The sequence below is a fragment of the Cnephaeus nilssonii genome (genome assembly GCF_951640355.1).
Source record: "Cnephaeus nilssonii genome assembly, chromosome: 2".
Taxonomy (NCBI): domain Eukaryota; kingdom Metazoa; phylum Chordata; class Mammalia; order Chiroptera; family Vespertilionidae; genus Cnephaeus; species Cnephaeus nilssonii.
Window position 1 is genome coordinate 98612703 of NC_137073.1, and position 15800 is coordinate 98628502.

The 15800-nt window shown below is 46.7% G+C and overlaps 1 protein-coding gene across 2 annotated transcripts in view; it reads left to right on the forward strand.

The window, feature by feature from the left end:
• MYO10 (myosin X) overlaps positions 1–15800 on the forward strand; it is a 206223-nt gene that overhangs the window by 182762 nt on the left and 7661 nt on the right. For both annotated transcript variants that reach the window (XM_079791410.1, XM_079791409.1), the window contains 9 exons: positions 3920–4015; positions 6504–6597; positions 7292–7347; positions 9366–9508; positions 9739–9933; positions 10942–11099; positions 13316–13439; positions 14143–14440; positions 15447–15654. In XM_079791410.1, the coding sequence (XP_079647536.1) occupies positions 3920–4015; positions 6504–6597; positions 7292–7347; positions 9366–9508; positions 9739–9933; positions 10942–11099; positions 13316–13439; positions 14143–14440; positions 15447–15654 (1372 nt within the window). The remainder of the gene's footprint in view (positions 1–3919; positions 4016–6503; positions 6598–7291; positions 7348–9365; positions 9509–9738; positions 9934–10941; positions 11100–13315; positions 13440–14142; positions 14441–15446; positions 15655–15800) is intronic.

Here is a 15800-nt window from a genome sequence, read left to right on the forward strand (position 1 = left end):
ACTTTGAATTCTCGTACACTCCCAGCTGTGCCAACAGATTGCTGAATTGGGAGCCAACTGCCAATCTGGAGGTGTTAGGTTTTTTTGTCCTGTGTTGTTTTGAAAGATATAGTTGATATGTAGCATTATATCAGTTTCAGATTTGGTATTTGTATATATTGCAAAATGATTATCAGCACACAGTTATATATTTTTTCTTGTGTTAAGAACTTTTAAGGTCTACTTTCTTAACAGCTTTCAAAATATACAATATGTGTTATTGACGGTAATCACCAGCCTGTACATTACATTCCCTCAACTTACTTATTTTATAACAGAGAGTTTTTACTTTTGACCATCCTTACCCATTTTTTTGTACTTGCTGATCACCTTCCCCAAATGAGGTGTTTTCTTTCTGAAATGAAGCATTTGTCTTCTTCCCATGGTGGATATATACCAGTGATTGGGAACCTATGACACGCGTGTCAGCACTGACACGCATAGCCATTTCTGATGACACGCGGCCGCATGCCAAGGATGAAACATTTGCTGCTCCTGAGGATGAAACATTTGCGACTAGAGTCTTGGAGTTAGTTTTTCCCTCAAAGTGACACACTACCCGAGTTATGCTCAGTTTTTTGGCGAAGTTTGACACACCAAGCTCAAAAGGTTGCCCATCACTGACATATACCATCTTCTTTCTCAGCAATGAGCAAAGCAGAGCTGGTCTTTGAACCCAAGACGACCCCTTTCTCTGTCACCCGCTTGGTGCAAAGCATTTGAGCGCCTATTATTTTTGTTAAAAATTAAGTAAGGTTTTTCAGCCCTAGCTGGTTTGGCTCAGTGGATAGAGCATTGGCCCGCGGACTGAAGGGTCTCAGGTTCGATTCCGGTCAAGGGCACTTACCTCGGTTGCAGGCTCAATCCCTGGCCCTAGTCAGGATGTGTGCGGGAGGCAACCATTCGATGTGTCTCTCTCACATCAGTGTTTCTCTCTGTCTCTCCCCATCCCTTCCACGCTCTATAAAAATAAATGGAAAAATATCCTCGAGGTGAGGATTAACAACAATACATACATACGTACATACATACGTATATGCATGCAGTGTTTCCAAATCCCCTTTGTAAAAAAAAAAAAAAAAAAAGTAAGATTTTCAGGAAATGTTGGAGTTAGGGGCAGCTGGAAACTAGATGCTAAGCATAAAACTTGTTTAGCATAACCTGTAGCCATTCTCCACTTGAGCAACTGCACATATTTAGAAAACTGGTAATAAAGGCTTAGAGAGATCAAATGAACTCCTGAAGTCATGAGTCCTGAAAATAATCATCCAGCATGATCAGCTTTAGAAAATGATTGATGAAAAAGTGGAAAGTCAAACAGGAAGAGGAAAGTGTTTGGGGTATTTACAGACAAATAATGAAATGCAGACGGCAGAGTATTGGACTTCTCCGGGCTGCCTTTGGGCTGGGTTCATTGTAGGAGCCCAGGCTCTGTTTGAATCTGAATCCCCCAAAGAGTTTTCACAGATGACACAGCTCTTTGCCTCACGCAGTCTTCCCTCAGCCCTATAGACCATGATGTTCCTCCTTATTCACCCCATAGGAGGGGGGCCCACTGATGCCAGGAAGCTGCGAGAAGCATGTGGGTCGTGGTCTTGGGTTTTACACTTTGTATGTTATGTTGTATGTTCCTTTCGCACCTCACTCTGCTGCTTAATAAAGCCCCGTTCCTCAGCTATTTGTAAAAGTTTTAGACTTGAGGAAATGTTAGCTCTTAGTCATTTCTGTCATAGTCTCTAGAGCAGTGGTTCTCAACCTTTCTAATGCCGTGACCCTTTAATACAGTTCCTCATGTTGTGGTGACCCCTAACCATAAAATTACTTTCGTTGCTACTTCATAACTAATTTTGCTACTGTTATGAATCGTAATGTAAATATCTGTGTTTTCTGATGGTCTTAGGCGACCCTGCTAGTGGTTGAGAACCGCTGGTTGAGAACTGCTGTAGAGCCTAAGACCATCGAAAAACACAGATATTTACATTACGATTCATAACAGTAGCAAAATTACAGTTATGAAGTAGCAACGAAAGTAATTTTATGGTTGGGGGTCACCACAACATGAGGAACTGTATTAAAGGGTGGAGGCATTAGGAAGGTTGAGAACCACTGCTCTAGAGGAAGAGCATGAGTTGTTAGGGTTTCACCACATTAAGATTCTTTATTAAGATTTTTTATTTTATATTTTGAATGTTTTATTATAGAAAACTCCAGTCACATGCAAAAGAAGAATATACTAGTAATGAAATCCATGCACTCATTGCCCAGCTGCTAGCAGTTACCTACCGTGGCCATAGTGTTTCATTCATAACCCTACCCCACACTGCTCCCCTTACAAACCGCATTCTGTAAAGCAGGTTCCTGACATCCTATAATGGCTTCTGTAAATATTTTAGTGTACACTTGAAGATTAAGACTCTTTTTAATATATAACCATGATCTTATTGTAACATTTAAAAATAACATTTAACTCCTTATCATCTAAACTGGAATCATTGTTCAGATTTCCCCGGTGGTCTTATAAATGAAGTGTTCTTGATGGTTGGGTTGGTTTATTTCTTCACATTAGAATCCCAGTAAGGTTTATAATTTTCAGTCAGTGGACAGATCTCCCAAGTCCATTAACGTATAAATTCCCCCTCCATCTTTCTTTCCCTTACTACCTATTATTGAAGATGCTGCCTCATTTATCCTGTAGTTTCCAGACCACATTTCCTGTTGACCGTGGTCTTGATAACGTCATCTTACCCCATCTCCAAGGAAGCTTTCTACAAAGGCAAGCCCAGGGTCCCACCCACAGAGGGCCCCCGCCTGTGTTTGCTGAATGTTTCCCAGGACTTAGGACCATGGCCTTGTAGCCAGACCACAGTCTTACCCCCTCAGCACTCAAGGTTGCCAACTGAGTTCCTGGGAGGCAAAGTGGCTAATCCAGGATGACCTGGTAGGGGCAGCTTTGCCCAGGGATTATCATCCTGCTCCAGGCTCCTGGCTGGCCCCTCCCCACTGCTCAGCTCTCACCAGCCACTTGGAAGAGGCATCCCAGACCACTCTGTAAAGACTCATCTTCACTTTTTTGTTTAATATTTTATCTCATCTCAGTGGTTCTAGCTATAAGGTTATATACATTTATTTTTTTCTATCCAGTCTGACTGTGTAGTTTTGCAGATGTAAAATGAATGTTGTACTGTGAGCAGTTGTACTATTCCAGTTGGCAAAGCAAGCTGGCTTTATCCCCAAGATCCCTCATCAAATATTGCCCTCCCTGGGCCAATCCTTACTCTGCTGGTGTTTTGTCCAAATGTTGTTAACCCTGTCCACCGACTTGAAATCTCTAGGGCTGTTTAGGGAGTGTTGGGATGACACCTCAATCCTGCTCTTGGCCCCAAAGTCCCTCATGGAAACAATGAGGCTGTGTCAGGTTGAGTACAGCAGAGGTGTCAGCCAAGGCCTCCAACTGCATTGGGAAGCTATGATGAACTGGGAAAGAACTCTGGCCAGACCAGCCCCCCTATGGGGTCCTTCCATTGAAGAGCTGTGAGAGGAACCACAGGAAGGGAAGGCCCGAGGGAGGCTGCTGCCCCAGCCATCTGGGGCCTGAGCAGGGCCAGGCCTTGTGATGCCAGTGTGAGAAGAGAGGGGCCCCTCCCTAGAGAAGACTAGGAAGCTTGTACCCCTGACCAGGCCAGCAGTCCTTCTGCCCCGCTCACCCGTTACCCCCCCCCCCCCCCCTTTTGCAGGAGAGAGGGGTCTGGCTCCCCCTAGAGGCCACATGAGGCTTAAGTAGGTGTCCAACTCAATCATCAGTTTGGTGAAATTGCTTTTCTCACCAATTGTTAAGAATTCTGTGTTCCTGATTTGCTTTTGGTGCTTTTCCCCCCTGCAGAGAGATCATAGATAACACTGGCAAAGAGAACGGGATTGATATCATTATGGCCGATAGGACCTTCCACCTGATCGCCGAGTCCCCTGAAGATGCCAGGTAAGGCGGGCGCTCTGGCGTCGACCCCATTGTAACTACCTCCTCACTCCTGTGCAGACCTGGGCGTCACCCCACTGGCTCTGAAAAGGTTTGATTGATTGCTCAGTGGCATTTTCCTGTTAGGATGGGTGAAGGACTATTGAGTCCTAAGAGACTGCTGTGCTTGTCCCCGGGGGAATTCTTCACCGAGCAGGCCTGTCCACGTACAGCACCCCGTTCAGGATTCCCAGCTTCGAGTGCCGCCTGCCGGACCCTTGTCGTCCCAGCTCAGGCGTTTAGTGTCACCAGCAGCCTGTGTAACCCGCAGCCACCCTCAGCTGAGAGCCCGCCCTCCTGGAGCTTCTGAGCTTTGAAAGGGAGCAGCTTGTGTTTGCTGAAGGATTGAAGAGGCAGGAGCATCAACCACCGGCTGCTTAGACGGATGAGAGTGCAGTGACATTTGGAAGGTGTTTAGTCTTGATACGGAAGAATTCAGTGGGACAGAAGAGACAGTTAACGCTTAGAGAATTTACTGTATTTCAGGCCATATTCTAAAGTCTGTAGGGTGATGCTGCCGATCTCTGTCATCCACTCTGAGCAGTGCCAGAGAAGACCTTCCAGTTTACGAGGGTGACATCCTTCAGCTGACATTCTTCCCTTTCCAGCTCACAAATCACCAGCCCTGCCCTTTGAACGCTTCTGTGTTGACACAACACCATGGCGAGCGGCATTAAGGGCAAAGAAAATACTAGTAGTTCTTCCCCCGGGGACAACCCGCAACCCTGCCCAGATCCACAGATTAGGACACAAACTGGAAAAACAAGCAAACCTGGGGTTGTAGCCCATCATTCTGTCTGGGGTGCATAGCGACCACGCGTGGTGTTTTTTTGTTTTGTTGTTTTTGTTTGTGGGCCAAGGAATGCCCACAGCTTTCAGCTGGATTACAGGCTCAGCACTTGGCAGCTCCCCAGTCTGTTTTGTGCCATGATCAACCTGCTAAATTTAGCATTTGGAATATTTTAGCCAAGGACTTTTTCCCCTGACCAGTGGAACGCATCTTTTAAAATTTCTTTCAGAGTCCAAGTTATTCTGTACTGATGGAAAGCTCGGCGGATTTTGTTTCTGTGGCGTGTGTGTGTGTGTGTGTGTGTGTGTGTGTGTGTGTGTGTGTGTGTGACTGATCCCTGTGGCCTCCATCTTGCGTGTGTTTTCAGTGTTTAATTTTGGATATTTTTGAGCTTCCACATAAAACGATGACTGCAGTCTTGCCTCTGGGTTAACCAGAGTCAATGAAGCAAATTGATGCTAGAAGTTGCCCGTGTCTCCCTGTATATGTTGAGTCTGTATATGTTGAGTATTTTCAAGCGCATGGGCACTTTTTTCTTCTGCAGGAACCCCAGGTGATAGATTTTAGTGCTTTTCTATAAATAATTTACATGGCTTATCTTTACATATAGGTGGTACTTTTTTACTTAAATATCCATGTGTGTTAAGTACTTTCTCCTCTGCCTTATTTAGTAGGAGTATGTATATATGTCTTTTTTTTTTCAGGTACAGTTTACATTTAATATTACTTTGTCTTACTTTCGGGTATACATCATAGTGGTTAGTTAGACAGTCATGTACTTTACAGAGGGTCCCCCAATATTTCCAGTACTATTCGCCCCCTACAGGAGGAGGGCATCCTAGCGTCTCTCCTGTTTGGTACTGCCCACATTTTGTAGCTGCTTAATAAACGTTGGATAGATGGACGGACAGAGGGATAGTCATGGTCATTTTCCTTAAGCATGTATTGAATTTCTAGTTACATCATAACCTTTGTTCTGCTTGACTTTCCTGGGGTTGCTGGGGTTGACATGTTTTCCTTTATTATCTGATTCTGGTGGAAACAAAAACTCTTCCAACATGAAGGTAGAAGAGTTCTCTGATCAAAATAAATGTCCATTTTCAACTCCAAGCAACGTTTTCTATTTCCAGCTCTCCTGTGGTTTCATTCATGTTAGTAGAAATCCTCCGGGTGGTTGGAACCCCCATCCTGGGGGTGAGGAGGGAAACTGGACTTCAAGTGCCCATTCTGAGAAGGTCCTACATTATCGGCCTTCTCCCTTTGCAGTTTACTTTTCAAAAATGAAAAAGCACTTGAATATTCCCAGGCTTTCAATCAAGATTTTTTTACGGAAGTGTTCTGGGTAGAACGGAGGATTTCATGTTTCCTGCCAATTTCTCTAGGAACTCAATGGTCGTTGTTAAATGTCTGTAAAGGTCTGTGGGACTTGGAGGGAAGCCCTTCCAATGATCTGAAAGTGCAACAGCTGGGACTGACGGGGACTTCGGCTCTTTCTCTTAACTTTGCTCCTTGGTGGCGGGAAACCCGCATGTGCCCCGACGTGTAAGCAAGTTAACAGCACCGTTGGTCGGAGGCCCGGCCGTTTTCCTCCATGTACAAGGGCATTGCTGTGGTGCAAATCCAGAGGCTGGCCACTGCTGACCGCCGCTCTCCTCCCCACAGCCAGTGGTTCAGCGTGCTGAGTCAGGTCCACGCGTCCACGGACCAGGAGATTCGGGAGATGCACGATGAGCAGGCAAACCCGCAAAATGCCGTGGTGAGTGAGCATCCGTGGGGTGGAGGTGATGCCCCGAGGGAGGCGAGGGAGCTGGGAATTTCTAGGCAATCTTTATTTTTAAAGGGACAGTATAGTAATTAAAGATGAAAACAGGAATATTCTGGCTAAAAAATCATACATCAGAACAGAATAAATTATACATTAGAGGTAGTAACAAGTTCCAATTCTTCTGCCTCAAACCATTAAAACAACAACAAAAAATCCCAATTTTTACCAAATCATGAGAGCACATTACACTTTTCTTACCAGGACTTAGTGAATCTTGAATGGTATTCTGTCTTCGTCTGTACGGAGCCATAGAAATCTTGTTTTAGAATAACGTCTTATCTTCTCATAAGAAAAACTTAACGTTAAAGTTTCTTAGCAAACTAAATATAAAATTTAGTGACGGACCTTAGTCTAAATCAGAACATTTGCATTATCGAAAGAAGTGCGTAGACACTCCTCACTGAAGGCACTTCAAGAAAAAGACAGAAAGATTAATTTATAATTTTTTTAATGAGTGAACTGTAGAACCTGCCCTGCCTGGAGGCTGTCCGTACTCACTAAATGCCTTTCTTAGGAGCCTTTTGCTGGCCTGCGTGGAGGGTCGTGATCTGGGGGCATTGAGGTAAAGAGCTCTGTATCTGAATGGTTCTCTCACGCCCTCTGCTTTCTGCCCCATCTGTTCCAGGGCACGCTGGACGTGGGGCTCATCGACTCCGTGTGCGCCTCCGACAGCCCCGACCGGTGAGCTCAGAAGTGACTTTTAACAAAAGCATTTGGTTACCTGCATGCGCTCCCACCTCTCTCTGCTCCTGGGCCACCTTCCTCCTTCTGGGGCCGTGAGCGTTCTCTGAGCCGCACGTTCCCACCGGGGCCACCTCAGCAGTCCACCGTCTTCGTGCTTGGTACCCAGTGTTACATCACCTGAAAGTTTTCCTCTCCGTGTCTCTTTGGGAGTGCTGGGTGAGATCGTGAAAACCTAACGTAGACAGTCCTTTAAAACAATGAAAAACATGTGTAGGAGAAATAGTTTTTATTTGGATACAGCACGAACTCAGGATTCATACAGGAGGAAAATGCCTGTGTAGGAAAACAGTGTTTTAGCACAGTATTCCAGAAAGGGTGTAGCTCCCCTTTCTAAACTTAATGAATTCAAAAGATTTATTTTTTTTTAATTTTTATTGATTTCAGAGAGGAAGGGAGAGGGAGGGAGAGAGAGAGATAGAAACATCAATGCTGAGAATCATTTGATCAGCTGCCTCCTGCACGCCCCCCCCCCCCCCCCCCTGGGGATCGAGCCCACAACCCAGGCATGTGCCCTTGACCAGAATCGAACTCGGGACCCTTCAGTCCACAGGCCAGTGCTCTATTCACTGAGCCACATTAGCTAGGGCTGAATTCAAAAGATTTTGATTGGCATTTATATGTAGAGTATTAATAAATTAAACCACATGCATTTCTTTTCCTTGGCATGCCTGCCTTATCTGCGCCTTCAGAATACATTGGTTTTTAAAGGCATATCGTCTTTGGAGATGGTCTCAGAAGTCCTTGTCCCAGTGACCTCTGCCTTTATCTTCTCTGGTTTTCTTTGCTGTTTGTGAATTCTGAGTAAGAATCAAATCAGCTCCTACCTTCAGCAACAGCTTTAGAACGTGAAATGTATTCAAATTGACCACAAAACTAGTGTCCACTGGGCAGCATTAGAGTTTTGGAGCGTCCATCGCCCCGTTGATGAAGGCTCTCCTGGACCATGCGTCCTTGTTTGAAGGACCATACGTCCTTCACCCTGCGCCTTCCCACACCTGGCTCAGGAACCTGCCACGCGTGTGTCAGGCCTGTCACTACCCAGAGCCCACATTCTTACTCTGACGGTGGCATTCCTGCCTCATCAGTGTCTGTCTGCTCCCAGCCCTTCACTCCCTCCGGTGGGGCGCGCAAACCATGCTTAGAACTTCCGTCTCTGCTCCGGCTTCCTCCTCCTCAACTGCCCACCTTTCTCCCTTCCCAACTATAGACAGATCTTTATTGCTGAGGAGCACCTGTCTTTTTCTGCCTACTACACTCCTGCTAATCTTCCTTCCTTTTCCTTGAACTTTCGCTGCACTTGAACTTGCAAGAGAGGCAGTCCCTAGCTGACACGGTCAGATAGAGGAATTGGTATGAGCAAGGACCTGTGAGAGGCTCAAGGCGCTGAGGGGGAAAAAGTAAATTTCCATTATTATGCGACCCCTGACTGGGAAAGGAGCCCTTGTTAGATTGCTTTGAAAACGGGCCCAGGTGGCTCTTTGTACCCGGCATAACGAAGTGTCTAAGATATTCCGTTTACCCCTTTTTACTGATCTTCTTCTATTACCGGTGTCTGACATTTCATTACCGACCCACAGAAATATTATCCAAGGAAGGACCCAGAGGCAGAAAGAAATTTACTTTGGAGAGGCATCAAAACAAAATTTTCCCCTTCGGTCACCTTAGGTAGCCTTCCCGGAACCGAGTTGCATCTGGAAAGTTTTGCGTGAAGACATGTGTTCCCTTCCAGGGCCCTCAGAACGTGTCGCTCCAAGTGAAAAGGCTAATGATGCATAAAATAAGTCCTGCGGAAATGAGCAAGGCTTGCCGTCCTTACCGTAAAACACAAATAGCACGGCCGTTTCTATCCCCGTTGACCCATAAGCCCGGAGAAAGGCATTCAGTCCTGGTTCACACAGAGGTGATGCTCACCGTCGAGCTAAGAGGCTTTGCTCCCTTCTCGCCCTGTCGCTCAGGCCCAATTCGTTTGTGATCATCACGGCCAACCGGGTCCTGCACTGCAACGCCGACACGCCGGAGGAGATGCACCACTGGATCACGCTGCTGCAGCGGTCCAAGGGCGACACCCGGGTGGAGGGCCAGGAATTCATCGTCAGAGGTGACTGCCCGCGACGCTTTCCTTTTCACGGACTCCTGCTCTCATGTGCATGGATGTCTGCACTGTTTCCATGTTGAGCAGCTTTTCCAAGTCATTTACTTGCTAAAGATAAGACAGAAATGATCACTTTCATTTCTAGCAAATCATTTGTAAGCATCGTGCTGATAATTACCTGGTATTTGGCGTTTCTCTTCCTGGTTCTCGATTTACACTCTCCTCTTGCTCTCCAGGGTGGTTGCACAAAGAAGTCAAGAACAGCCCAAAGATGTCTTCGCTGAAGCTGAAGAAGCGGTGGTTTGTGCTCACCCACAACTCCTTGGATTACTACAAGAGCTCGGAGAAGAATGCTCTGAAGCTGGGCACCCTGGTCCTCAACAGCCTCTGCTCGGTCGTCCCCCCGGACGAGAAGGTTTTCAAAGAGACAGGTAACTGGGGCCGTGTGCTCACAGCAAGTGGGGCCCAAAACAGCCGCATCAGCTCATAAGAGTTCTGGGTCTGCTCAGGGCAAAGGAATGAGATCCTACCAAGAGCATGTGCTTTTTTTTTTTTCCTCTAAAAGAAGCTCTTCTCTGGCTGACTTACCTTCCGAGGCTGCCTGTGCTTAGCTATGTGAGCACTTAATATTTAAACCATCGTAAAGAGGTCTTGATTGATGGAGTTGCAGAAAGAGTCTTCTAAGGACGGGAACATGTTAAGCCGATGAAGATTGTCCTATAGGAAGCTTTATTTTTATTTGCTTGAGTTTCATTGTTTTTATCATTGTGCCACGAGAGTCAGAATGCAATCTGAAAAAAGGCAAATCCTGCCAGTGAGCGTAACTTAAATAAAATAGAGGGTAAGCTTAGTTTTTTTCTTTTCTTTTCAGTATTATACAAAATAGCTCTAGGCTTATTTTGATTTTTGTTGCTAGGTGTGATTTTGTGCTCCTTTAAAAATATAGCTATTCCATGTAAAAAATACTGGTATGTTTTTGGTTAGTTACTCTATTCCAAATGACAGCTTGTTTTGAGCTCAGAAACGGCTTACGTATTAGCACAGGTGTTTTCAGGGGCGAGTCTGAGAAGGGAGAGGAGAACAGGAGGGAGAAGGAGAAAGCTGTGGGCAGCGTTTTCTCTCTAGTCCAAGAGCCATGAGAGGGGCTTAGTTTATGCGTTTTTCATCCAAATCAAATGTTACACTTTGCACATTGAATTCTTGGTTTATTAGTTTATGTTTGTCTTCCTCTCTCACTGTGAACTCCTCCTGCCTTTTGGATACCTAGGTGCCCAGTGCAGGGCCAGGCACCTGTACGAGTTCAGCATTGACTATTGAATTAAGCAATTAAAGGGGCTCAGGTGGAGGTGGCGTAGGCTGGACTCCTGCGACTCTGATGCAGGAGCGTGGCCTTGGTCGCAGAGGTCAGCGCTGACGTGTGTGCGATGCATCTGTTACAGGCTACTGGAACGTCACCGTGTACGGACGCAAGCACTGCTATCGCCTCTACACGAAGCTGCTCAACGAGGCCACCAGGTGGTCCAGCGCCATTCAGAATGTGACGGACACCAAGGCCCCCATCGACACGCCCACCCAGCAGCTGATTCAGGACATCAAGGTAGGGCGGATCCGAGCCCACCCCGGTGGTTCAGAGTCGCTCCCAGATTGTCATCTTCAGGACCTCAAGGCGTCAGCGTTAGTCGAGCTCCATTTTTATTCTGTAATCAGAGCTAACGCTTGGTAAATTTTGTGTTTGCGTAGCCCTGCCTTTAGGAGTCTAAATGTGAGATTTTAGGCGAAGTTTTATGCTGAAATATTTAATCTCTAAGGGGTGTTTGATGTTGCTGCTGAGGCAGACCTGACTCCTGGGTTCAAGGCAGAGGGACAGTGGTCTGTGGTTTGGAGTTAGGTTCCCCATCCCAGTGGCATGGATTGCGTTGGGAACGACATGCTATGCCAAACGACTTCAGCCCTGAGTTGGGGACCTTCTAGGAGTAACACGATAATTCTTCTCTTAACTATGTACAGTTTCTAGACCGCACAGGTGGAGTCACAGAGAGCCCGGGTTGGTCTAGAAAACTTGGAAACTGTACCAGGGGCCCCTAAACTCACAAAAGCTCCTGTCCCCAGACCAACAGTGACCGTGTTAAATGGCCATTTCCTGTGTGTAAAGATGAGCTGCTCAGTAACTGTGTGTTGAATGAGTGAACACACAATTGAATGGCCGTGGTGCCTGAGGATTACTGCGCTCTTAATCCTGGGAGGGAAACAGACATGGGGTATTTGGGTTGTATTGCTCACTCAGCTGGTCAGTCCCTGGTGCAGAGCCAGGTCAAAGGAATTGTTTTTACCGCTATTCCTCCATGGTATCCATGTAGACAGATTCCCAACACGAAGGAAGGAGCTGGAGCTGATTCTAAAATGATAGTGAGACGGGTATTTACTTACTGATTAGCTGGCCCGGCTGGAGTGGCTCAGTTGGTTGAGCTTCATGCTGTGCGCCAAAAGGTTGCCAGTTTGATTCTGGGTCAGGGCACATAATTGGGTTGCGGGTTCAATCCCCAGTCAGAGCACATATGGAAGGCAGCCAGTTGATGTTTCTCTCTCACATCAATGATGTTTCTCTCTCTCCTCTCTCTATTTCTCTCTCTCTCTCCCCCTTCTCTCTATCTCAAGTGAGGATTTTGAAAACAAGGAAATTAGCACATTGGATGGAGGAGGCAAACTCAGCTTTTGCACATGTGGAAAAGGGTCTCATGTCAGTAGTATGTTAATGTCCCACCAAATTCAAGTCAGCCTCTTGGTATCAAAGTTATATGTTTCCTGGGTGTTGGAAGCTAAATTCCACCCAGTGTGTTATTATCCAAGACTCTGCAAAGCTGTCTGTGGAGCCCAGGATGCTGGATACTAATAACTTTATTTCTAGCTTTAAAATTTTTTTTTTGAAGCTTTCTTTTGAGATCGGAGTAAAAAAAATGCACATATCAGCTGAACTTTCTCTTCTAAGGTTTATCTAGTCTTACAGTCTCTTAATCAATTTGAAATCAGGCATTCAAAGAGTATTAGAATTTTCCAAATGTGAAAACGTGCTTTTCAAAAAACTAGACAAGCTGCCCTAATTAAGTCCATACCACTTTATTTTTAAGTAAGTAAAGTTTTTCCTACTTTTAATCGAGTATTACTGACAAAGTTTCATAGTGGAAATGGAATTACCAGGGTAGAGTGACTCATTGACTCTCCTCCAACTCTTCTGTGTATTTAAAGTCATAAAAGTAATTGGCTTTTCGCATCCCATATGAACATTTTAGGAGCATAAATACGTGGTGAATTTCTGTGAGCAGATCTCTTAAATTTTAGGAGCGAGAGAGAAGGCAGGCACATGGAAAGACAGTCTCACTATACCTGTAGCTTTTGGGTAGAGAGAGAATATAGGAGACAAATTAAAGAACTAGCAAAATGCATTTTAAAATGAATTAAAGGTAAAGGTACATGGTTTGGCTAAGCGACAGCTAAATAATTAGCAAGAGAACTTTAAATTTATTTTTTAAGTCTGCATCATTTCAGGGGGAAACTTTTAAATAACGTGGGAGAATATATGCGAATGAAACGAAGAGCAAGAGCGGTGTAAGACAACGTGTGGTTGTGGCTTGTGTGCAGACACAGACTGGGGTCTCTTCGGGCCTCCAGTTACTGATGCTGGGTTCCCCCCACCACCCCGGGTGTGCTGGACGGTGTAGACTTTGGAAACACATTGGTGTGTAGGAGAACACAGGCGCAGTGATGTTTCTTGCCATGCGTTGGCTTGCTTTCTGTAACGGCCCCTTTGCTTCCCAGGAGAACTGCCTGAACTCGGACGTCGTGGAGCAGATTTACAAGCGGAACCCCATCCTCCGGCACACCCACCACCCGCTGCACTCCCCGCTGCTGCCCCTGCCCTACGGAGACATCAACCTCAACCGTGAGTCCCCGTGCCACCCACTCCCGGCACTGGTCCTGCTTTCCCCGTTAACTCCCGCGCTGTAGCAGCACCTCGTGGTTGCAGTGGTGCGAGGACTGTTGTACTAGAGGGAAAAACTTGAAAGGAATCTGAAAATGCCAACACTCCCGTCCACGCACTCAGTCACCTTAATATCACCAAGAACAGATGCTACAGTCTTCGTTCCGATTATGGAACCAATTGGCAACAGACCAACTTTTTAAGTAAGAATTTTGTACGATAAAGTGATTGAATTACATAACAAGACAGTTATGTGATTATATAATTCATAAACAGTTGTGACTTACAGAACATAACTTGCCCCTGTAGTTTTTATTATTATTGATTTTAGAGAAATGGAGGGAAGGGGGGAGAGAGAGAGAGAGACATTGATCATTTGCTTCCTGCACGTGCCCCAACTGGGGATTGACCTGCAACCTGGGTATGTGCCCTGACTGGGAATCGAACGAACCCATGTACAGGACGATGCTCCAACCAACTGAGCCACCCAGCCAGGGCACCCTTCTGTGTTTTAACAGCTTTTTCCACCCGATTCAAAGTTACAGAGACTGGTGAGCACTGTGTCATGGCGTAGCTGTCTGTCCCCGCTCCTTCCTCTCACCTGCTGCTCACGTCGTCCTTCTTGGACCCCCTGGTGTGACCCCTGTTGGTTTGCTTTCCCCAGTGCTCAAGGACAAAGGCTACACCACCCTGCAGGATGAAGCCATCAAGATCTTCAACTCCCTGCAGCAGCTGGAGTCCATGTCCGACCCCATCCCCATCATCCAGGGCATCCTCCAGACGGGGCACGACCTGCGCCCGCTGCGCGACGAGCTGTACTGCCAGCTCATCAAGCAGACCAACAAGGTGCCGCACCCGGGCAGCGCCGGCAACCTGTGCAGCTGGCAGATCCTGACGTGCCTGAGCTGCGCCTTCCTGCCCAGCCGGGGCATCCTCAAGTACCTCAAGTTCCACCTGAAAAGGTATGAGCTGAAGACAGATACCGCATTTCACGACCGTGTGGGATCTGAAAAACAAAATAAACAAGCAAAACAGAGACAGAGGCATAGACACAGACGGTTGCCAGAAAAGGGGGGCAGGGGGATGGCTGGGTGACAAAGGTGAAGGGATTGAGAAGTACAGATGGGTAGTTACACAGCAGTCAGGGGATGTAAAGTACAGCCTAGGAAATATAGTCACTAATATTGTGATAATTATAAATGGTGTTAGGTGCGTACCGGACTTACGGGGGGCGGGGGGCGGCAGTAGGGAATCACTTTGTAAGGTATATAAATGTCTAACTACTAAGCTGTACTTCTGAAACGAATAAAACATTGATGTGTACTATAATTTAAACATTTAAAAATGATTTTCAATGAGGAAAAAGTTTGAGATGGCCTGGGCAGAGCTGTTCACGCAGGTGGTGTGATGGACTGTGGTTCGGATCCAGAGGACCTCGACCTAGTGGGGTCAGCGACTCCGGGTCAGACGGGTGGGTCGCTGATGTGAGCTCAGAGGGAGCACAGATAGCATTCGTCTCTCGAAGCCGCCAAGGCTGTGTCAGGGACCAGGCCACCTTCAGGGTAGTTCCCAACGTGTCGGAGGACATTGGATCCATTTAATTACTACAGCCATAAAGAGATAGAAAGCCCCCAAACTTAGGTACTCATTCCAGATGAAACACTGGTAGAAACAGCCTGGTTCAGATCCTGATTAACGGTGGAAAACCATTTTCACAGGACAGTCCGAGGCAGGGCTCTCAAGTGCAACGGCCCTGCTGAGGTGGAAGTTCTTCCAGGCAATCACTGGCTTTTGGGGTTGTTGTTGTTGTTGTTTGTATTTAAACTGAACCTGCACAGGCTGTGCTGGGAAGTGTCTGGTGTTTGCTCCATTCAACACCAGGTGCCTGCCCGCCACCTCGAAGCAGCCCGGCTGCCAGCCGCCAGCCGCCCCCAGTCTGGCAATTAACAGTTGGTACTTGTCTCCTAGGATACGAGAACAGTTTCCAGGAACCGAGATGGAAAAATACGCCCTCTTCATTTACGAATCTCTTAAGAAAACCAAGTGCAGAGAGTTTGTGCCTTCCCGCGATGAAATAGAAGCTCTGATCCACAGGCAGGAAATGACGTCCATGGTGTACTGCCACGGCGGGGGCTCCTGCAAGATCACCATTAACTCCCACACCACGGCCGGGGAGGTGAGGGCCGCCCCGCCTGGCATCCGTGTGATGCCTGATGCTGACTTGCTTCAGTCAGGAAAGTGGTGCACAGTCAGATCGGCTGTCGTGCCAGGTTGTGATTCGCATAGTGTGGCTGCTCAGTAAACACGGAAACAAACGTAACC